Genomic DNA, 23,704 nt, shown 5'->3' on the forward strand with positions numbered 1-23,704 from the left:
GGGTCATTGTTGCTGAATCCAGATCACTGTGAAAAAAAATTTTGTATCCAAATCTCATTTATTTGATTTTGATCAGCAGAAATTATTTTTTCAACTCTTTCAAAATGTTCACATGTATTCTCCTCCTTTCCCATCCTGCCCCTACTTCCTTATTTTTCTCTCTATAATCCACACTTTTTTCCTTTTTGCTTTCAGAATATTTCAATTAGCTAACAGTTGTGTGACTCTAGGTAAGTCACTTAACCTTGTTTGCCTCAGTTTTCTTATCTGTAAAATGGGATGGAGAAGGAAATGGTAAACAACTGCAGTCCCTTTGCCAAGAAAACCTCAGATGGAGTTACAAAGAGTTGGATTGGACTGAAATGAATAACAACATCATTATTTGCCACTAATTTCCTGTACCCCTTTGACAAACTTGCCATATTCTGTGGGTGATACAAACACCCCTGTTTAGGAAACCCTAGTATAGACTTCAAAGGGTCTCATATTGCTTCCACCACCACAAAACAGCTGGCCAGAGTCCTACAGCGGTGATTTCTACCTCCAACTCTTAGAACTTCTTTATGGACTGTGGTTATCTCTTTTCTCAAAAGAATGATGCAAAGAGGTGGTGCTCCACCTTGAGATGGGTAACTGGGGGATAGCAGAGGGGGAAATGACATTATTGACATTCTTACAGTCTGTGAAACTTTCCTCTGAGAAGTAGTCTTCCCAGTTGATGACTTTCCTGAAGGTTCTTTGCTTTTTGTTTGGATTTATTCTGACCTAATCCCTGTGAGCTTTTTGTAAACACACACACACACACACACACACACACATTTACTCATAGGTGTATACAGATTTATAATATATAATATATAGGAATATATTATATGTGGTTGTAAATAATATATAAAAGTAAAATGTATGCATGTATGTATATACATATGTATACAAGTACATTTATATTTTATATATATATATACATACATACATATTGTGTATAATTGATGAAGGAACTGAGCTTAAAGAGCAAAGTCTTTCTTTCGCCTTGGAACCAATAATCAGTATTGAGTCCAAGAGAGAAGGCAAGGGTTAAGGGGAAAAAAACAAACTGTTTGAGGTTGAAGAACAATTTTTGTGTCAGAACCAGGATTTTTTTTTAACTGAATAAACCTTGATCTAGAATTGAATTAGTCTGGCGTCCTACTTTACTATGTTCTTCCAATCTCCCTCCTCCTCTCCCCCAAAGTTCCCTTGGCAATAAAAGAGGGATAATCAGCTGTTCCCTCACTCTCCTCTGCCCCTCCCTCTGCTGCTTCCGGGGGGGGGTTTAGCTTCAAGGAGATGATGACACAAGAAGGGTTTGGGACTGGGGGCTGTGGATGAGGTCAAGGTATCATTAGCTTGTCTGGCTCCTCTAGGATTAAAGCTTCCTCATAGCTGTGGGACTCTAGATTCTCCCTCAGCCTCCTTTGTCCTCCTACACTTTGCTGCAGTATCTTGGGCAATCACCTTTCTGGCCTTCTTTGGACCTGAGTTTCTTCTGTCAAATGGGAAAAATACTCCTTGGTTCTTGAGGAAGGGGAATGAGAATGGGCATGAGGTCATGGAATATTCTCCCAGTGTATTTCTGGTATACCTGGCCCATTCTTTAAGGTGGTCAGCAAGGATTTAATTAAGTACTCTCTAGGTGCCAGGCACTGTGCTAAGCTAAACAAAATACATCAAAAGGTACCATCTCTACCTCAGTCTCCGTGCTCAAAGAGTGTGCTTTCTAATGGGATGCATGTCTATGCATGAAGATTCTGGGGAGGATGTTGGCAGAGGGAAGGGATCGTTCCATGGATTTTTATGGAGCTGAGCTTCAACCTTGTGTTCTGTAGACTAACCCTCCTTGGGGGTGGGAGGATAGATGTCTGAGAGGGACCACTCCAGTGTAGAGGCACACTGACCATGTGTTGAAGATGGCCAGACTCGTTGACTCCATGGGATCTGGAGCAAAGTAGGAGCTATTTCTGAGCCCAGAGTATGGGAACTGGATAAGATGGATGCTTTTAGCAACCAGAGATAGACTCTTGTAGCATTGTTTTAGTTGGAAAGAAGCTGGTCGTCTTTTCTGGGAACATTTATTAGATGTTCTGGAGCACACAGAACATGTAAACTCCTTGAGGAATTTAAGGGAAGGGGAGAAAGAGGGGAGAACTGAATGCTCATTGATGACCCAAGAATGGGTGGTGCTGAGGTTGGCAGAATTTGATCTTTGATGTGTGAGAGCAGCCAGGGAAGAGGTAGGCGCCTATAATAAAGGGTGCCCTTGGGGGGAGTCCCTAAGCTCTATCCTTGCTAAAGTGTCCACATCTAATTGCCTCCTTTCCCAGGAAGGAGCCTATAAATAGGGATAACCCCTGTCCATTGGATCCCACAGCTGAGAAGCTAACCTAGTGGTAAGTGTTCTGGGTTGGGAGCCAGGTGAGGTGGTTTGTAAGAGGAGACTTTCTCTATACTACCACCAGACCCTGGTTCCATGGGATGGTGGGGTAGGGAGGCTGAGCAATTGATTGCCCCAGTGGGGATAGACAAGGGAATAGAGGTTGGGGATACAGAGAAGATGGTTCCAGAGAACAAATGTTCAGGCTTCCTTGGCAAAAGTAGGCTCTTTGAAAGCAGGAAATGTTATTATTATTATTATTATTATTATTATTATTATTATTTGCCTTTGTGTCCTCTGAGCCTGGTCCAGTACTAGGGACATAGGAATAAGGATAAGGATGGAGTTAGGAACTGGTTCTGTGATTTCATTGACATTGGAAATGTTCCTTCTAGTCTTAGATACTTAGAATACTGAGATGTTAAGTGACTTGCCTGGGGTCACACAGCCAGGATGATAGGTCTCAAATGCAGGTCTTTCTGACTCGAAGCCTGGTTCTCTACCCACTATGACAGGCTGTTTTTCAAGCTGTCTGGGATACACTAGGCATTTAATCAATGCTTATTGATGATACTAACAATCTTAGGGTAGTGAGGCTAGTCATAAAAAAAGACTGTAAAGACATAAAAAGGAAAAGGAATTGTGGGTGATTCAGAAAGGAAGTTTGGGTAATGTAGTTTTTTAGGGATTCAAGATAATTCTAACTACACAAGACTTAGGGTTAGGGGCACCTAAGTGGTTATAAATAGAGAGCCAGACCTAGAAATGGGAGGTCTTGAGCTCAAATTTGGCCTCAGAAAACTTCCTAGCTGTGTGACTCTAGACAAGTCACTTAATTTAAACCCCCTTGCCTAGCCCTTACTGCTCTTCTGCCTTGGAACAAATACTTGGTATTGATTCTAGGACAGAAGTTGAGGGTAAAAAAAAAAAAAAAAAAGACCAGTTTGGTGGTCAGTGACCAGGATAGCTCCCTCCCATCCCTTTCCCTGTTTACTTAGGGAGAGATCAGGGACAGGTAGAGACAGGTCTGTGCACTGACTGGGAGATCTCTCTGTTAAAGGCTTCTCTAACATTTGTGGCAACTCCCTGGTTAGAGCTTGGAGAGATTGGCTGAGGGAATAGCGTTGGCCCAAGCAATTCCTGAAGCTTTCCCTCCCTTCCCATTCCAACTATGCCTTTCCTCTGGTTTCTGAGGACATTCTCAGTCTGCTGGCAAGAGGAAACACTTCTGCATCCACCTATCCCATGGCTACAGCCTCACCAACATTCTGCTCTGCAGAAGTGAGCAAAAAAGGGTCCGGCTAGGAGAGGGTGAGAGGGCTTATGGTGTTATGGACGACTCTCTTGCTGTTTATCAGAGAAATCTCTCTTCTCCTTAGGGAGCAGGGTATGAGTCACCTTGTACGAATGGAAACGACTATCACTTTCCTGGCTAGCTTTGGGATTTCCTGGCTTGGGATTGGTGAAAGTTAAGACATGGTTATGCCCCAAAGGATTTCCCAGTTGGGGAGCTATTCCCTAATATGGTCTGGGAAGGGTAGCCCCATGCAGGATTCCATCTCTCAGGATTCCCTCAAAGTGGCCCAAGTCAGAAGGAAAGTTCCCCCATGTGGTATGAGTTCTGAAGGGGGTATTCCTATATCTAGGACTAGAAGGACCACAGGATGTTTGCTCTAGTATCCTGTATTCAGGCAGGTAAAGTGTCATCATTCATATTTTAGAGATGAGGCAACTGAGGTCCAGAGAGGCTGTGACTTGCCCAAGGGAGCAACAGGAGGAGGCATAGAACCCCCATCTCTTTATGCTTTGTATGAGAATCTTTTTTTTTTTTAAGTCTTTACTTTCTATTTCAGTAACAACTCTAAGACAGAAGGGTAAGGGCATTAAGTAATTGCCCAGGGTCATGCAGCCTAGTTAGTGTCTGAGGTCAGCTTTGAACCCAGGACCTCCTGTCTTTAGACCTGGCACTCTTGTCTATTGTGCCATCTAGTTGTTCTGGTGTGACAATCTTTTTACTACATCATTCTGCCATTCATGAGGTTGGAAAGACAACAATGAGGAAGATGGGAAGGCTTTGGGAGTCCTCAGCATTCCTGATTCCTGCTCATTTTTGGCTATTATTATTATTTAAACCCTTAACTTTCATCTTAGAATCAATACAATATTGGTTCCAACTTAGAAGAGCAGGAAAGACTAGCCAATTGGGGTTAAGTGATTTGCCCAGGGTCATGTAGCTAGGGAGTGTCTGAGATCAGATTTGAACCCAGGACCTCCCATCTCCAGGATCTCTATCCAGCAACCACCTAGTTGCCCCTTTTTGGGGTTACTTTTTCAGTGATCTGAGGGTGAAACACTATTGGGATTCAGCATCTCCAGTGCTCCCTGTGATCACCTCCAGCTTGCAGTCCCTTTTCTTTTCAGGAAGTCCTTGGGAGCTATTGAGATGGGGGCTTCACAAGGTAAAAACTGCCAGATTTGGGGGAGGTAAGGTTAAGGTCTCTAATGGAATCAGTTTCCAAAAGCCACGGGCCAAAACTCTTCATACAATCTAGGGCCACAGGGATAGGCAGGAGAATCCCGAGTGAGGACAAAGTCTGAAGGGAGAGACAAAGAGATCAGAGAAACATTGACTCTGAGCTAGGGGGGACCCCAGAAGTCATTGAATCCAAGTCCTACCTCAATAGTTATCTCTTCTACAACACCTATGATAAGAAGTTGGATTACATGACGTCTTGGCTTCCTTCCACCTCTGATCTTCTGCTTGAAACCTTCCGATGGCTCATAGTTCCATTCTGCCAAGATCTTACTGGATTCCAATTCTGTCATCTAGCACAGTGGTGTCAAGCTCAAATAGAAAAGGAAAAGGCCAATAAACCATACATAAAGATCCCTATGGGCCACATCTTGATTTAGAAAATCACCTATGAACATTATTTATGTTTTATTGAATTTTTATTTATGTTGTTAAATATTTTCAATTATATTTTAATCTGGATCAGGCCATACTTGAGAATGTTGTGGACCTCCTGTGAGTGTATTTGATACCTCTGCTCTAACATATGAACTTTTAACTCCCAACTTAGTGCTATTTGCAAAGATGGTAAACTTGCCGTTTACACTAGTGTTCAAATTATGATAAAACATGAGAGAAGATAAGTCTAATATGTTTCCTATATCTGACAGCTATTTGCCAGCTGATGAATTTTTGTAACTACATAGGCTCATAGGATTATAGATCTAGAGATGGATTTTTAGAAAGCATCTAATCCAACACTCTCTTTTTACAAATGGGGAAACTGAGGCTCAGAGTGGTTAAGAGGTTAAATGACTTGTCCAAGATTACATATGATGGAAGGAAGATTTAAATGCAGTATATGACTCCAAAGTCAGGGTTCTTTTCCAGTTTGCCATGCTAAGAAAGACTTCACAGAGATACTTGAGTTTGCCCTTGAAGGAATTTGGGCAGGAAGGGAGGGGATATGAATAGAACCTTAGGTATTAGGGAGTCATTGGGAGGATGAAGAACTCTGAGGGAAGGAGTTGAAACTGAGGCGGTACATAGAAAGGAGAACCCATGAGGTTGAGAAACTCAAGGGGACTCCCCTGACCTTAATTCTGTCACAACCATTTCCATAGCCCATTCTGGGAGAGATGGAGAGATCACTAAGATTTGATTTTGCATGACGGCACATGTATAACCTAGATTTGTTGATTACTATCTTTGGGAAGGGAGAGGGAGAGAATTTGGAACTCAAAATTTTAGAAAAACAATGTTAAAAATTGGCCACATGTAATTGGGAAAATATATTAAATACCCCCCCCCCAAAAAAAAAAGAAAAGGAAGGAAAAAAGAAAGAAAAGAAAAGAAAAATAGAGATTCTATTTTGTCTCATTTAGAGCTTACAGTGTTGTAGGGGGAATGATAATTTCTAACTTTCTAATGTATTCAGGAAATGTGGTGTTTTTTTTAAAACCCTTAACTTCTGTGTATTGGCTCCTAGGTGGAAGAGTGGTAAGGGTGGGCAATGGGGGTCAAGTGACTTGCCCAGGGTCACACAGCTAGGAAGTGTCTGAGGCCAGATTTGAACCTAGGACCTCCCTCTCTAGGCCTGACTCTCAATCCACTGAGCTACCCAGCTGCCCCTGAAATGTGATGTTTTAAAATTTTTATGTATTTATTTTTAGTGTTTGTATTAATGTTTTTTATCTTCTTCCTAAAAGGTAAACTTCATGAGGGAAGGGACCAGGACTTATCTACACTGTATACCTTCTTTAGTGCCTTAGCATGCAGTCTGTGCTTAATGTTTGCTGAATCCCATGATATGACATGCATTCATTTACCCCATCTGTAGAATAATTATGTCCTCCTTCCTCCAGTGACCATGCCAAGTCCTTTGGAGAACGCAGTGGCTGCCATTGTGTGTACCTTCCAGGAGTATGCAGGGCGAGATGGGGACAAGTATAAACTCTCTCAATGCGAGCTGAAAGAGTTGTTGCTGAAGGAGCTGCCCACCTTAACCCCGGTAAAAGGCAATTGGGGATGGTTGAGAGTGGAGGATGAGCTTTTACATTCTGTGTTTCCTATTTCTTTGAGATGAAAATCATGTTCAGAGAGGAATGGGAGTGGGATGGGGCAGGATTCTTATCTTGCCCTGAATGGTGGCATAGTAAAAAGATTCCTGGATTGGGAGTCAGGAGAGCCAGGTTCCAATCCCAACCCTGGCACTTAACTCCATGACCTTGGGTGAATCGCTTCACCTTGTTCTAAGAGTGGAGGTCACTGAAGCTTACATTCATTCATGCATTTGTTTAAAAGAAGGATTGGGACAAAATTCATTATGCTTGAGCTGAAACTCCCCCCAAATAGGAATTGTGATCATGGAAAACAGAGTTAGTTATCAGAGCGACTTCGTAGTGATAAAATGTCCCTTGGAAGTAGGTGAGCTACTGATAGGAAATTTGATTATTTATTGCTTTTATATTATTGATCATAAATTAAGTGGTCACATATAATGCTCTATGATTTTAAGAGTTAGACCCAGTTATTAAATGAACTATGCATGGGATGTCAATTATCATAGTAGAATAATGACTGTAGTATTAGAAGGGATATAGTTTGGTATATATTTGAATATTATAGCAACTAACTAGATTAAGAGCTTTTGTTTGAAGAATAAAAACACAGGTCTGTGTAGTTATGTAGGGAAGCTAAAACCCACGCAGAAGGATCTGGGTTCTTTGGGAATGGTGAATGTACAGCTGGCCTGATGAGATCTTATGAAAACAACCTTGGCAGGTCCAGGTGTGGTTTGATCCTTTGAAGATTTATACCAACTATAGGCTCCCTAGAATATTTTGGCCAAAAAAGGTTACTTTGACCTAAGTAGTATGATAATTCTGGAGGATTAATTAAATTTTCTTTTCTTTCTTTCTTTTTCTTTTTTTTTAAACCCTTACCTTCTGTCATAGAATCAATACTGTGTATTGGTTCTAAGGCAGAAGAGTGGTAAGGGCTAGGCAATGGGGGTCAAGTGACTTGCCCAGGGTCACACAGTTAGGAAATGTCTAAGGACAGATTTGAACCCAGGACCTCCTGTCTCTAGGCCTGGCTCTCAATCCACTGAGCCACTCAGCTGCCCCTTTAAATTTTCTTATTTTAACTTTAGTCTGAAAATAGGACTTCTTATCAAATGCTCCAAACTCTTGTTCCCAAACACCATTGCATGTTTCTTAACATCCTATATACCTTCTGCCTTGTTAATGACTTGTACTAATTAATGGTCCAAAACCTAGAAAGCACACTGTTGAACATCTAAAGGGGGTCTTTGCCACAGGATGGGCATGTCGAGACCTCCAGCTTTAACTGACCACAATTAAAGTCTGGATCTACAGATCAGAATTATGGCCCAGAGATTTATTTCTAACACTATCTTGAAGAGTGTTGTAAGGCAGAGAGGTCAAACTTGCAGCCAACAAAACTACCAGGTATGGCCAGAACCAGAATAAAATGTCTTTGGGGAATGATTAGCAAAATAAATAAAAATATAATACAATTTAGATAATGTTAATTTGCGACATTCTAAGTCTATTTCTATTTGAATTTTCCATTACTACTGTAAGGAAAGAACTTTAAACCTTTCAAGGGCTACATAGATATGATATTATTTTAAATTAATAATAATAAATAATGAGAGATACTTTTAAAATTAAATTTTTAGCATAGCACATATTTTTAATGCTGGAAAATACAGTTCTTTGTGGGGGGATGGAGAAGTTGATATTGTAATCCTTAAAGCCTCCAGTGGGTAGCCCAACTCCTGGGGCCATTTTCAAACATAAGGGATATCATACCTTGGATACATAAATGCCTAGTTTGCAGCACTAGATTAGAGCACAAGAAGGACTTCCTGACAATGAAATGTAGTCTTTCTCTATGATGTAGACTAAACAGATCATCAATCCATCTGAGAAAAACTGATGAAAATGATCTGCCCAAGATCACACAGGGCTCAGTTCAAAGCTGGGGGACCCAGGAGCCAATCTAGTCACTGTGCCAATGCAAAAGGTTCTTCCTGTCTCACTCTTTTCTTCTTATTCTCTTCCCACCCCATCATATTTCCATAGACTCGGCTGCGAGAGTGCGACTACAACAATTTCTTGAGCCTTTTGGATGCCAACAAGGACTGTGAGGTGGATTTCACCGAGTACGTCAAGGCGATAGCCTGTCTCTGCCTCTACTGCCATGAATACTTCCGAGACTGTCCCCCTAACCCTCCTTGTCCGGAATAATCTCATCAGTGGGGTGGGTCAGGTGAATGATAGAGGGATGCTTGGAAAAGAGTCATCAACTGGGGGTTATGTCTCTGTCTGCCTGGAGGTTATTTTGGGGAGACTCCATGATCACTTCTCAGGTCTATGGTAGACCAGATTTTTGTTTGAGCATGAGTTGGACCAGAGAGCCTTTGAGGTTCCTTATAACCTAGACATCTGTGATTCTATCTCCGTTTGATTTATAACCTTTAGTAAAGTAATTTTCCTTCTCATCTTCTATCTCTGTTGCTTCCCTTTGGGCTCCCTTTCGGGCTTGTGGTATTCTATTATAATATGAAAATAGAATAAGAAAGTATTTTGGGGAAGTAAAGAGCAGTTGTAGAGAGACAGATGGTGGGGTTAGTAGGAACAAAGCAGTAGAGGTGAAATTCCTTCCATTATTAATGTGCTTAGCATTGTTAATGATCTCTCAATAAAAATGGCTGTTATTCCAGCTCCCTTTGGGGTGGTTTGGTTATTCTTATCTTTAAACTTTTCTTCTTATTTTTTCCAGTTACATGTAAAATCAATTTTTTGGGGCATTCATTTAAAAAAATGTTCAATTCCAAATGCCTTTTCCTCCTCCTGGCCTTCCCTTTTCATTAAGAAGCCAAGCAACTTAATACAGGTTACATATGTATAGTCATGAAAAACATATTTCTGTATTAGTTATGTTGTAAAAGAAAACAGACCAAAACAAAAAGAAAAGAAAAAGAAAGTTAGAAAAAGTGTACTTTGATCTGCATTCTGATTCTATCAGTTCTTTCTCTGAAGATGGATAGCATTTTTCATCATAAGTCCTTCAGAAATGCCTTGCATCTCTGTATTGCTGAGGATAGCTAAGTCATTTACATTTGATCAGTGTACAAAATTGCTTTTACTGTGTGTGTACAGTGTTCTCTTGGTTCTGCTCACTTTATTTGCATCCGTTCATGTAAGTCGCTCCAGGTTATTCTTCAAGGGAATAGGGAGTAGGGCTGAGACTGGGCTTTTGTTATTGAGCCCCAGCTCTTCTTTTTTTTTTTTTAATTTAAACATTTATGAATTTTTTTTTTTTTTTTTTTTTTTTTTTTTTTGTATTGTCTCATAGGTGGAAGATTGGTAAGGGTGGGCAATGGGGGTCAAGTGACTTGCCCAGGGTCACACAGCTGGGAAGTGGCTGAGGCCGGATTTGAACCTAGGACCTCCTGTCTCTAGGCCTGACTCTCACTCCACTGAGCTACCCAGCTGCCCCTTAATATTCATTTTTAACATGGTTACATGATTCATGCTCCTGCTTTCCCCTTCACCCCCTGCATTCCCCCCACCCATGGCCGATGCACATTTCCACTGGTTTTGTTATGTGTCCTTGATCAAGACCTATTTCCAAATTGTTGGTAGTTGCATTGGTATGGTAGTTTCAAGTCCACATCCTCAATCATGTCCACCCCGACCCATGCCCCAGCTCTTCTGTCTAATATCTCAACTGTCTTTCTAAGGAACTGGGGTCCACTGAGGCCTGTGAAGAAAAAGCTAAGGGGTGACTTGAAGAACTTGTTAATATTACTAGAAAGGGGAGGAAACTCTTTTTCCTAGATGAGGGAGAAATCTTTTTATTACTAGATGGGGGAGAAATCTTCTCATTTAGTTCCACTGTCTAGGGGAAGGACCATCTGGCCTAAGAGGAAGGGGTTTTGAAACTACAGCAAGAAAACTTGTGGTTTGATTTGAGAATGAGGCCAAGGAAGGTAGAAACCATTGAATGAAGTGTGGACCCTGTGGGCATTTAATGCAGGGATCAGATTTTAGGAGAATGAGTGGATTTAGATGATGAAAAAAAATGACATCTTTTCACTAACCTCTAACTGAAATTTAGCTTTTTCTTCAATCATTCAAAAAGCATTATTCTGAAGACAGGCTCCACTAGACTACCAAAGGGTCTATGGATTCAAAGTAAAGGTTAGCAACCCCTGGGGTGTTTGAGAGAGAGGTAGTGATGGTGGGCTGGCAAGGGAGGCTGTGAGGGGTTGAGGCACTTCTCAAACCATGGTTCAGGAGGATTCCTGGGTTCCAGGGTTTCTAGGACTATGTGCAGTAATAGGGTGGAGGGAAGGGCGTGCCGGTTCCTAGCCTGGGGCTGTGGGGAGCCAACGGAGCTGAAATGATGGCATGAATAGGACAAAGGTTGATGGCCTATCTGCTTTCCTCTTCCTTCCTGGGATATCTCTCCCGTGGCCAGGCCAGTCAAGGAATAGCATCTTGGGGGCCCCGTCCAATAACTTTGAAGATACTTTATCCCTACTTCCATCTCCTGATATGTAACCTCAAGTTGCCATCCTCAGCATCCAAGTATCCCCATGTCCCACGTAGTCAGGTGTTCCTCTCTTTCATTTCAGTCTTCTTTGTTCTCTTTCTTTCAATCGCAGTCACTTCGTGTTGACCCAGGCACTCATGCTTCCCTCTCCTCCCCACTCTCTCTTGGGCTCGTTCTGGGCACTTCTAAGTCCTTCCCTCCCTCCCTCTTCAGTCTCATTCCAGACACTCACAGGATCTTGCCCCCCTCCTCATCCCTGATGATTAGTCCCATTCCCCGACACATACATGTGTTTCCCTTCCTGGCTCATCCCAGGCACTCAGCCACAAACTCCAGGGGATAAGAGCATTTAGAGATATTTTTCTTTCCATGGGGTACTTCCCAAGCATTCTCCAAGTCTTTTTCTCTGCAGTTAGGCTGGACGTCCTTCACACGTCCATCCGGGTTATGGCTGTGACAGGCACACCCTCCGCACAGCCTTGCTCCCCATGAAGCAGGGGCCCCCCTCTCTCGCCCCAAATCTCTGGGTCTCTCTTCCTTCTTCTCTAGATGATTCATAGCCTTGTAGGAATTTTCCATCCTCACGCCATCCCCCCTCCCCTTTCCCCTACAACTTGACAAAGTCTGCATAGCCCCCTCCTATTGTAACCACTCCTACAAGGTGGGGTTCGTGCCCTGCCCACTCTTTCAGATTGGGGGCTGAAGCCTGTTTGGATCTACTTCCTCCTTCTGATGGGGAGAGTAGTCACTGAAAGCTATCTCCCATTAGTGCCTCATCCTGTATAAACTCTGCTCACCCACCAGGCAACGTGAGCCAGGGGGTGGAAGAGGCCTTGCTATTGGTCTCCTCTGACCGAGCATCAGGGAGGGGGTGTCCCAGCTCCCCTCCGCCCCTTGCCACAGGCAGGGTTTGGCTGGGGGTATAAATAGGCCTTGGCTCAGCCCTCCCCACCGTGTCCCTCTCTCTCTGTCTGTCTGTCTCCCATCTCTGCATTTCCTCTGGTTGCTTTGGTGAGTTGTGGTTGACTTGGCGGGGATGTGGGTGACAGGATTGTGGGGCCTCGTAGAAGGGGAGACTGAGTTGGGGCCAGATGTGGAACGCAGATCCAGATGTGAGGTACTGTACGGAGGCTCAGAGGAGAGAGTGGTTAGATGGGCAGGTGGTGGAGCAGGTTGCAGAGACATGCCAAGGAGGGGGTGCAAGAGCATCCTTAGGGGGAGAGATGGCCAGACTAAAAGCCTGGGAAGCCTCAGCATGCTTCAGCACAGGAGTGTGTCTATGGCATTCAGTCCTCTGTTCCAAGTATGTGCATCACCTTATGGGGCAGTATGGCGCCTGGGAGCCGGGCTGCTCTTCTGCCCACATCTTCCCCACTGCCAGAGCGATAGCGCCAACCCTCTTTGACCACTCTCTCCCGCCCTCCTCTCCTTCCCTACTAATCCTCGCCTCTGCCCCGCTGGTTTTTTCCATTGTCAGTCCCAGGGCCAGTCTCCAGAAGCAACCGCCCACTCCTGTGCACAGAGCAGAAGAATGGGCTGGGGAGGGCCGCCGGTGAGTGGTGGAAAAAGCGAGCTAGAGTTTGCCATTGCTCAATTGTTGTTGTTGTGGCCCTGGGCACTAAGAGCAGGCTAGGGTGGGGCAGGCATGGCACAACAACTTCCTGGGGTGACCCGGGGAGGGAGAAACACTAGAGAGGCAACCTCCGGGCGATGATCTCCGAAGGGAGGTGGGGATGGAGGACTGGATTAGAAAATGGTCTGGAATGTGTTCTAAACCTCAAATGGAAGCTGTTTTAGATATCCTCTCAGAGCCCTTGAGGTGGCACAGTGTGCCTGGGTGGGCGGCAAGAAGGCTCAGGAAGACCTAGGTCCTACCCTGCTTCGGGTTCCCCATAAAGGAGGTTCAGGGGAGCCCTCTTGATTGGCAGCCTCCTTTGTGGGGAAACTGAGGCGAGGTATAGTTTTCGGTTTCTTTAATGCTCCCTTAGGCATGGGGATGAGGGTTACTGATCATAGTGTGAATTACCAACCCCAAATCTAAGGACTGTGTGACCATCTCAGGTAGATTCTTCTCTTTATAGCTTGTCCTGCTGGGTTGGTACTAGTTTCTCATCTTATCTGTGTCTATTTTTTAGTTTCAAAACTGAAGTCAGGGCTGGCAGTCAGGTCTACCTAGAAATAGGCCACTGGGATGTGTGCCCTCAGGGTGGGGTGAATCCTGCCCCATTCACTCTTTTCTCTGAGAGGAGCCCAGAGGCTGGTTTTCTAGGGAGGAGTTCAGAATTGTTCCCTTTTGAGAGCAGGAGCTGGGATACTGGCCATTCCCAAGGCGAAGGATTCAGAGGCTAAAGAGACAAGTGTTGGTACTGGTTTTGGATCTATAAAGTGAGGATGTCGGACTCAAATAGTGGTTCCCAATCTTGTGGAGTAGGTGGACCTTTTTTTTAATGCCAAAATATTTCTAGGCCCCCCCTTCCCCTATTTCACACATGATAGTAACAATGAGTCATAACTAGTATAAGCTGATTCAGAGAATAACAACAAATTCAATAATTCTTTTGAATTATTGTGCTACAACAGCATCTACTATATCTGAAAAATAGTAAGTTGCATGAGATTTTACTTATCGATTATGTATACTGAGTTGTTGCAATTATTCAAAGCCCACAGAAAGGGAACCTCTGGACTAGAGAGAGGAGCATTATCTATATGTCCAGAGAAAGGAAGTAAATTTGTTTGTGATCACCTGGGTAATAAACCAGAATTCAAATCCAGATATCTTAACTGTAAATCTACTACATCGTATTATTTCCTAAGCCAGTTAAGTTCCGAGAGGCTCATGTCTAGAGGAATGGTTGCCAGTTAATAATCCTTTTTGGGGAGCCAGAGCAGCTCCCTAAGACAATTAAGGAATAGAAGATCACATATACAAGGAACCATATCTAGGGTGGGGCAATCCCAGGAGCTGCCTTCAGATAAATGCAAACAATTAAGTCTAGAACCTCAATAAGAGGAATAATTAATTAATATGGGAAAATGGCTAGTGTGAGTTTTCTACTAGACTTCTTTTTCCTCTCTCTAATCCTCAAAATGAATTTGTCTTAAAAAAGGTGCTGATTTGAGGGTATCTTTCTGGCTCTTTGACCCACTCTAGTGTTTGAGAACCCGATTAAGGGCTAGAATTTCAGTTTTGTTTCTATAGGAATCATTAATGCTTATGGAACTGAATTATCTCATCACGGAGGAAGTCTTTACATGGATGACATCATATATTCTTGAAGCATTCCAAGACGTTCTGTATCCACCCCACCCCAAACTAACAGTGCCTTTATTCTCTCTCTTCTTAGGTATCACCTACAAGAGCATCATGGCAAGTCCTCTGGAAAAGTGTTTGGATGTAATGGTGGCCACATTCCACAAATACTCTGGGAAGGAGGGGGACAAGTTCAAGCTCAACAATAGAGAGCTGAAGGAGTTGGTGACCCGGGAGCTCCCTGGCTTCTTGGGGGTGAGTAGGGTTTGTGGTGGGGTGGAATCCACAAAACTGCTGTTGTTACTGCCCCCCAGCTCTCACATATCCTCATTTAGCATCTTGATTTATGATTTATCTTACTGAAAGCCTTACCTTCTGTCTTAGAACTGATACTAAATATGGCTGGTAAGAGCAGGGCAACTGGAGTTAAGTGATTTGCCCACAGCCACACAGCTAGGAAGTATCTGAGGTTGGATTTGAACCCTAGATCTCCAATCTCCAAGCTTTGTTTCTCTCTCCCCTGAGAGAGAGCTGCCCTTAACATCTTTACTATAAAGGAAGGGTTCTTGATTTGGGTTTGGTGGGCTTGCTAAAAAATTTTTTTTGGATAACTATTTAAGTATAGTTGGTTTTCTTGGTCATATTATGTATTTAACTTGATGTCCCTAAACATGAACTGAGCCTGTAGTCAAGAAGACCTGAGTTCAAATCCATCTTCATATACTTCCTAACTGTGTGACCCTGGGCAAGTCATTTAACTTCTGTCTGCCTCAGTTTCCTCAACTATAAAAAGGGGATCATAATAGCATCTACCTCCCAAGGTTGTGGCAAAGAAAAAATGATGTAATATTTGTAAAGCTCCTGGCACCTAATAAGTATTTAATAAATACTTGCTCTCTTCTCTTCTTTTCCTTTAACTATAAAATAAGGGGGTTGAACCAGATAGCCTTTGAAGTCCCTTCCTGCTTTAGATCTAAGATCCTATACTCCTCTGATGAGGGGGTGGGCTTCTTTTGGGGGAGCTGTCCTACCACTTCTTCTCTCCTTTTCCAGAAAAATACAGATGAGGCTACCTTTCAGAAGCTAATGAGCAACCTGGACAACAACAAGGATAGTGAGGTCGACTTCCAGGAGTATGCTGTCTTCCTGTCCTGCATTGCCATGATGTGCAATGATTTCTTCCAAGGCTTCCCTGACAAGCTACCCAGGAAGAAATAAAGGGGAGAGGTGGTGATGGTGGGAGATGGGAGAGGGAAAATAAGGAAGCTTTGGAGGGAGGGAGGGGGAGAGGGGAAACAGGGGTAGGGGTAGGGTCCTAGGGCCATGGAAATATCTTCATGGAGCTTAGCTAAGGTGGGCACATTTCACTTTACCTCCATGGTGATGCTGGAGATCACCTGGGTCATTGAGTAAAGCAAATAAAGTTTTCCTGCATGAATGTTGGCTGCTGTTTGGAAAGTCTTTTGGTGGATTCTGGGTGGATTGGGTGGCATGGCTCTCCAATAAAGAGACTGGAGGACAGACTTGTGGAGACACTTGATTTCAAGGGTTTTAAACATTTGGGTGGAGGAGGAGTTGCCAGGGGTGGGGTATGGGGAAGAGAGATTCAAGGAGAAGGAAGAAGAAGGATCTGGGGGAACAGATGCCCCTATTTATTGGCACCTGTGAGATAGTATCTTGGTGAGAACTTACAGATCATCTCATCCAGTTTACAGTTGAAGATTGGGACTCAAAGAGATTTGCAGACTCACAGGGTACCAGATATAGGAAGGACTTTCAGAGATCATTTGGTTCAAAACATTCACTATGGTTGATGTGGAGCTCAGCAAGAACTAGTTTCTCATTCCTGGATCAATACTCTTTCCATCTCATTCCTGGCTCAGTGCTCTTTCCATAACAACCATAAGAACTTTTGGGCAGCATGAATGAACAATAAGAAGTGAAAAACCTTGAGAGTGTAGAGGAAAGGAGGAGGAGGAAGAGGATATGTGTGTGGGTCTCTACGGTGTGAAAAACTGGAAACCACAGGCATCAAAGAACCAGTATAAATTAGATTTGGAGAGAGATTTCAATTCATCTTCTTTCTAGTCCTCTGTGTTGCTGCCACTCCCCTCTCTCTTCATTCCCCAACTCTCTTCTTTTTTTATACAGAGATATTTTATTTTCCCAATTATATGTAATAACAATTTTCAACATATGTTTTCCAAAATTATAAGATCCAGATTGTCTCCTTCCCTCCCTTTCCTCCCTTCCCTCCCCTCTCTCGGAGATGGCATGAAATATGATCTTCCCCAGCCCTCTCCTAACTCAGAGTGGTCCTGAAGATCACATCTGTTCTTGACTCTAGGTGTGATATGCTGTGGAGGAGCCCTGGGGAGTTGTGGTTAGGGACCAGGAGAAAAGGCAGCCTAAATCCTTGTGCAGAGGTAGGGGATAATATGCTGTAGATAAGAGAAAAATTATTTCCTAGTATGCCTTTGAGCCTTCATTTGCAAAAAAGTACAGGAGGGATGGAATTAAAAAACTGCCATCTGGTTAGTTCCTGATCTAGATCACTGGTCTTACCACTTCCTCTACTCCCTCTCCAACATTTGCTCTGAATCATAGAAATACTTAACCCCTTTCTGTCTAAAACAAGGGCAAAGAGAACCCAGGGCTGTCCCAAATGATACCAGAAGAGAAGGTTGAAAGGCATTTCTGAAAATTGTCTTGGGATGAGATTTATGTCCTGGCAATTGATCCTGGAACTGTGTGCCAGCTGAGAGAGAGGTCAGCCAAGAGGTCAGAAGAGGAGGATAGAACAGGTCAGAGGAGAACTTTCAATGGAATGAGTTAGAGAAGAGTCTCAGAGGATCCTAGGAACTAGTGCTCAGAGGAACTGAAAGATCTTCTAGTCCAACCTCCCCATTTTACAGATAAGGAAATTGAAGCTCAGAGATGTGAAAGGGGAAAGAAATTGAGAATTTTGAGTTTAGATTCAGCTGGAATGGAGAAAAAGCTGTGGAGTAATTATAATATGGTTATAGGGTATAATTCAAAAGGTCATTAATTCCTGTGGGAGGGATTAGGGTTTGAAATAAGGAAACACAATGAATAAAACCCATAACAAAATAAAATCCTGACATGAACAAAAGCAAACAAAAAAGAAAAGGAAATACTGGGGCCCAATTGACATAATATGGAAATCTATTGTTCAGTTGTCTGACACTTTGAGGCCCCATTTGGGGTTTTCTTGGCAGAGATATTAGAGTGGTTTGTCATTTCCTTCTCCAGCTCACTTTACAGATGATAAAATTGAGGCAAACAAGGTTCAGTGACTTGTCCAGAGTCACACAAATAACTATGTGAGACCAGATTTGAACTGAGGTTTTCCTGATTCCAGGACAAGTGCTCTATCCACATGGGGATGAAGGGGATGTTAAAAGATGAGGTCTTAGGAGCAGCTGGGTAGCTCAGTGGATTGAGAGCCAGGCCTAGAGAGAGGAAGTCCTGGGTTCAAATCCGGCCTCAGACACTTCCCAGCTGTGTGGCCCTGGGCAAGTCACTTGACCCCCATTGCTCACCCTTACCACTCTTCCACCTAGGAGCCAATACACAGAAGTTAAGGGTTTAAAAAAAATGTAAAAAGAAAAAAGATGAGGTCTTAGTCTCATTTTCTGGTCCTGGGTTATGGATTATCTGCCCTTAAGTCTGGGGACCTTCTGAAGTCTGGGAACTCTCAGATATTTCTCCCTTTTTCTTTCCATAATTTTCCCCCTTTACTGCACCCTAAGTATAGGAGGATGGGTGAACCTAAAATGTCTTTTTAGAGTCCCTCCAAACTATTTAGGACTTAACAATCAAGATTTATGATCCTGTAGTCTTATTTCAGGATCCAGTTTCCTTCACCCCTCCCTTTACTCTTCCACCAGGGATGCTGTTGCACCTGGCCAGTCCTTCCCTAGTCTCACCAGTCCTCCCTTCTGCATCATTCTGTTTTTAAACTGTGCTTCGGAAACTCTTATCACTAAGCAACCAATCCCTGGTCTCTCTCTCTGCTCCTGGTGCCTGACCCCTGGGAGTGAAGGGCCAAGGGTAGGGGAAAAAGACTGGCAGTGAGAAAGGAGCAATCCTGAATGATGCCTCTCATGCCTATTCTATCTGATCCTTCACAAATTCTTTTTCTTCCCTTCTCTAATTTTACTGCACCCCAAATCTTTTCATTCTGTTTCAGAGATCCTGCCTAGTTTCATGGAGGATAGACTATTCTGAAATCTTGTTGGGTCTGTAGGCTCCTATCCTGGCATTCAAACCCTTATTAGTGACCACCAGCTCCTATGCTTTACATTTACCCCTATCCCTTATAACCACCTTTCCCATCTCTGACACTTAGGCCCTCTATTTAACATTTCTTTCTTTGGAGTCATTGGGAAAAAAAAAACACAAACCACTGCCACCCCTGGCCTCCTCCAAAAAAGTATATACCAAAGTCAAAAACAAAACAAAACATTTTTTGGAAAACTTCAACTCTCTGGTCAACCTCCAGCATGCCATTCCAACTATACCAGTCATCCTTGACTCAACTCTGTCCCCTGCCTCACTCTAAGTTCTATGTGTCCTTGGGAGATATGGGGATAATAGCAAATTTCTGTTGTGTTTTAAGATTTACAGAACACTAGATTTGTAGTCAGATGACTTATACTTCCCATTTGTGTGACCCTGGGCAAGCCATTTTACCTGTGTGGACCTCAATTTCCTCATCTGTAATGTGAGAGGGTTGGTCGAGGTGACCCCTGAGATTTCTTTCTACTCTAAAATCTATGGTCCTGTGATTCTGAGATAAACCTGTGAGGTAAATAGTGCAAAAATTAATATCCTCACTTTGCAGATCAGGAAACTGAGGCATAGAGAAGCCTCCACAATCATAGGATCTTAGATACAGACCTCTAAGGCCACGCAGCTAATAAATATTGATATTTCTATATTTATTAATACTGGATTCCAACCAGGGTCTACACCTGACATCAGGTTCAACCCTTTACCCCACTATACCACAATATTTCTCCTGTGATTCAGAGACTAAACTCAAGAGAGAAACTCTGTTTAATACCCAATAGGGCATATGCCAATCGGAGCCTCGTTTCCTTCTCTTTCTACCCATCTCGTAAACAAAGAAGAAGCCATGGGGTCCTTGGTTCCTCCTCTCCGGAGGCTTAGATGTGAGCCTTTCCATGTCCCCTTCTCCTTCTCATTGGTCCTTTCCCATCTCGGGCTCCCTGGAGCCTAAAGAGAGGCAATAAAGCTAGAGAGTAAGCAGGGGTTCTATTTCTTCTCATCTCCTCGGATTCACGGGTCCCCTTTGCCTAATTAGGTGAGTCTCCACTTGGTGTCTCTAGCTTGGCTTGGGAGGCTACATGGAGGGCAGGAGTTTTCTCTAGGAGACTCACAGGACGAAGGGATTAGTGTTACCTAGATGGGAGACTTAAGGGCAGTAAACCCTGCTTTGTCCAAGAATTTAGATTTGGGGTCAAGGGTTGGAGATTTCTCTGAAGCTCTGATAATTAGGTGTGTGACTTCTATTTTTATGAGCCCCATCTGCAAATTGGGAGGTGGTCCATCGCTACCAGTTTTACAAAGATGATGAAGCCCAGAGAAGTGAAATATTTTGGTGACTAAGAACAGACAGCTAATTGGTAACAGATCTGGGCCAAGACAGACCGAGGGAGGGTTAGGGGAAAAGGGCAGGGTTGGGGGGTGATGGTGGTGAAAAAAATAAGAGGAAGGAGCCAAGTGTGCATGAATTGGAAATGGGAGAAATCTGTTTGGGAGTGGCAGCATGAGGGGAACTCTCCTTCTGTAACCCCAAAGAGATTATTCTATTCTAGCTCATTGACTCAGCTTCTTTGGGGAATCACCTCAGTTCCTGTATGGTTGCCACCCTAAGCTCCCTGGGGGGGAAGTGATTTTCAAGCCTGTGCTATGGTAACTAGACATTCCCTGCTTTCTTCTCCCTCTGGGGTTTGTTTCACTTCTCCCTTGGCCCAAGGTGACGGAATCAGGGACCTCCACCTTCAGGCTTCTCCTGGAGAGGCCATATACCCTCTTGGAAATTGTCCCACCCCTAATACCTCACTTAGGACTTTGTTTTGCAACTCTCTGATATGTTTGAATATATAATTCTGCGCAATCTAGTTATCTCTTTGGGTCATAGGCTCCTGCTAGGAGGGGGAGAAGGTAAAGGACTGTTTTATTTCCCTTCATCCTTCATAGCCTTTGTTATCTCCCCCCAGCATCGGTATAGCACAATGCCCTGCACATTTTTTGCTTGTTTGTTTTTTGGTCTGGACCTGTGATTTCATCTGTGCTAAGAACAACTTTATTTAAGACCAACAACTTCTTTGTTAATTATAGACTTAGAGTAGAGATTCTTAAGCTTTTTGTGTGTCTTGAACCCCACTGGCAGCAGTCTGGTGAAGCCTAGGGTCTCTTTCTCAGAATAATGTCTTTAAATGCATAAAACCAATCACATGCAATTGCAAAGGGGACCAGTTACATTGAATTAGAGATATCAAAATAATTTTTTTAAACCCTTATCTTCTGTCTTGATTCTAAGGCAGAAGAATGATCAGGGCTAGGCAATGGGGGGGGTTAAGTGACTTGCCCAGGGTCACACAGCTGGGAAGTGTCTGGGGTCATATTCGAATCCACAACCTCCCGTCTCTAGGCCTGGCTCTCAATCCACTGAGCCACCCAGCTGTCCCTCAAAATAATTAAAAAAAAAAGTTCATGAGCCCTAGGTTAAGAAGTCCTAAGTTAAGGTACCTAGGAAGTTGGTTGGTTGTTGTCCTTTGGTACTCAGTGAGAACCAAAATAACATTACTGGTGACATCTTCTGACTTGTGCATAAATTGGATTTAAGTAAGATCTTGACTTTTGTATGGCCACCAGACTTTGATAATTTTGGAAGAGCCCGAGGTTGACAACTTTGTGCAAGGAAGTACTAAAAAAAGAAGTTACTTAGGGCTTGTATGTGTTAGAGGTATCTCTTGAACCCAGATTTTCCTTACTTTAATCTAAGGCTTGCTCCTTCTTTATCCACCATGATAAACTGCCCCTGAATTTAGTAGGGTTTTATGCATATTGAATGGTTAAATGAATAAATGAATGAAAGATAGATATATCTCGTTTCCCCTGCCATTACTCTCCCTTCTCATCTCCCATCTCTCTTGACCAGTCCATTCTCTAGCTTTCTGTGTCTGATCAACCTGTAAGAACTGATCAACACTCCCCTACTTCCTCCTTAGTGCCCTATCTCTTCATTTCTGCTGGCTCTGTGCTCCTGTTTCAGTATCTTTAGGACTTCCTCCTTACCTTGTCCTCCACATCTACTCTTTGTAAAAATCTTGGTTGAGGAATCAGAGATCTGGGCAGAGATGGGAACTGACTCTGAAGCAACTCCTTGCATTGGATGGGGCAAGGAAGAAATGGTCATACCCTTATTCTCCTCTTTATATCTCCTCTGGGAAGTCAAGTTGTCCTTCCCTCCTTCCCCATTTAGGACAATCCTAAGTTTTTTTTCCCCCCTTTTGAACATATTTGGGTAGGAGACTCTAAATTCCTTTGTCAATTAGTTCTAGTTTTTTGCTTCTGTAGAAGCTGGGCAGTTTCTCTCTCTCTCTCTATATATATATATATCTATATATATCTGAAGAAAGTTTCCTCCTCCTGAGTTTAGCTTCAATTCCCTTAAAAGAATTTTCTTTCTTCCTTTCTCTTCTCTCTTTGTTCTTTAGCTTTGAAAGTCTTGTTGGAATGGAGACTCCTCTTGAGAAGGCCCTGACTACCATGGTCACCACATTTCACAAATATTCAGGGAAGGAGGGCAGCAAATTGACCTTAAGCAGGAAAGAATTGAAGGAGCTGATCAAGAAGGAGCTTTGCCTGGGGGAGGTGAGTATTCCTTTATCTCAAATGAGCTAATGTGAGGAGACATGGGTAATAATACTTGTAAGCTATTATTATTCTCCTACAATCCATTACTCAGGTGATCTATCCTCCAACATCTACTCCAATCAGTTTCAAGACTGATTATCCTCTATGGAGAGAACTCTATCCTGAATTCCAAGAGGGGAAGCATTCAGTGGAAGAGGGGAAGAGGAGATACAGACCTGGCCTTGAGGGACACCCCCTCCTCCCCCAACTCTTTCCCCAGTTTGATGGGTAGAGACTCAGTCTCTGCTTTTAAGGGATTCCAAGTCTAATAGCTGTTAAGGTACAGGAAGGTTGTGGATAGTCCCTGAGTTCAGGAACTTTTTTGTTTGATGAGGGGGATATAGTCCTGTCTTCAGGGAGTCCCTATTCTGATGGGGAGATATTGTTGTTATTTCTGAGAATTCTGTCTTTTGGGGGACACAGGAGAGACAACTATAGAACTCAGAGAGAGATAGACACAGAAAGAAAAAGACAGATAAACCATTGCTAGGATGAAGAGGAAAGGATTCAGGGGAAAAGATTGAGTGGCTCAGGCTGGTTAGGGAAGATTTCATGGAGAACAATGTGATGTAGTATTGGGAAGGATCTAGGCTCAGAGAGAAGAAAGTGAGGATCAGGGAGAAGACAGATTTGACAAGTTTGAGGGTCATGGGAAATAAAGGGAAGAGCACACTATGGGTGGAGGGGAAGAGTTAGTCTAGGAGAGGCCTTGAAGTAAGGCTGAATTTAATGAAACTCAATAGGAAGTCATGGGACTGCATCAGTAATGAAACTAACCAATTCTCCAGCTCTATTTTACTCAGAACTAGTAGACTTTTGCCTTTCCTTCAGTGGTTCATTCTAATCTTCCCTGCCCTACTCTTCTTTCTTTTTCTTTCCTCCTTCCTTCCTTCCTTCCTTCCTTCCTTCCTTCCTTCCTTCCTTCCTTCCTTCCTTCCTTCCTTCCTTCCTTCCTTCCTTCCTTCCT

At 43.2% G+C, this 23,704-nt stretch overlaps 2 protein-coding genes across 2 annotated transcripts; both read left to right on the forward strand.

Annotated features, from left to right (window-relative positions):
- The first annotated feature begins 6,792 nt into the window (after nucleotides 1–6,792).
- On the forward strand, nucleotides 6,793–9,199 carry S100A3 (S100 calcium binding protein A3). Its single transcript, XM_044672691.1, has 2 exons — nucleotides 6,793–6,933; nucleotides 9,035–9,199. The coding sequence occupies exons 1-2, from the start codon at nucleotides 6,793–6,795 to the stop codon at nucleotides 9,197–9,199; spliced, it is 306 nt and encodes a 101-aa protein (XP_044528626.1).
- A 3,072-nt stretch (nucleotides 9,200–12,271) lies between these two features.
- Nucleotides 12,272–16,204, forward strand: LOC123245076 (protein S100-A4). The gene is made up of 3 exons (XM_044673806.1): nucleotides 12,272–12,524; nucleotides 14,861–15,021; nucleotides 15,820–16,204. The coding sequence occupies exons 2-3, from the start codon at nucleotides 14,881–14,883 to the stop codon at nucleotides 15,982–15,984; spliced, it is 306 nt and encodes a 101-aa protein (XP_044529741.1). The 5' UTR covers nucleotides 12,272–12,524; nucleotides 14,861–14,880; the 3' UTR covers nucleotides 15,985–16,204.
- The last annotated feature ends 7,500 nt before the right edge of the window (nucleotides 16,205–23,704 follow it).

The sequence above is a fragment of the Gracilinanus agilis genome, chromosome 4 (genome assembly GCF_016433145.1).
Source record: "Gracilinanus agilis isolate LMUSP501 chromosome 4, AgileGrace, whole genome shotgun sequence".
In the NCBI taxonomy this organism is placed as follows: domain Eukaryota; kingdom Metazoa; phylum Chordata; class Mammalia; order Didelphimorphia; family Didelphidae; genus Gracilinanus; species Gracilinanus agilis.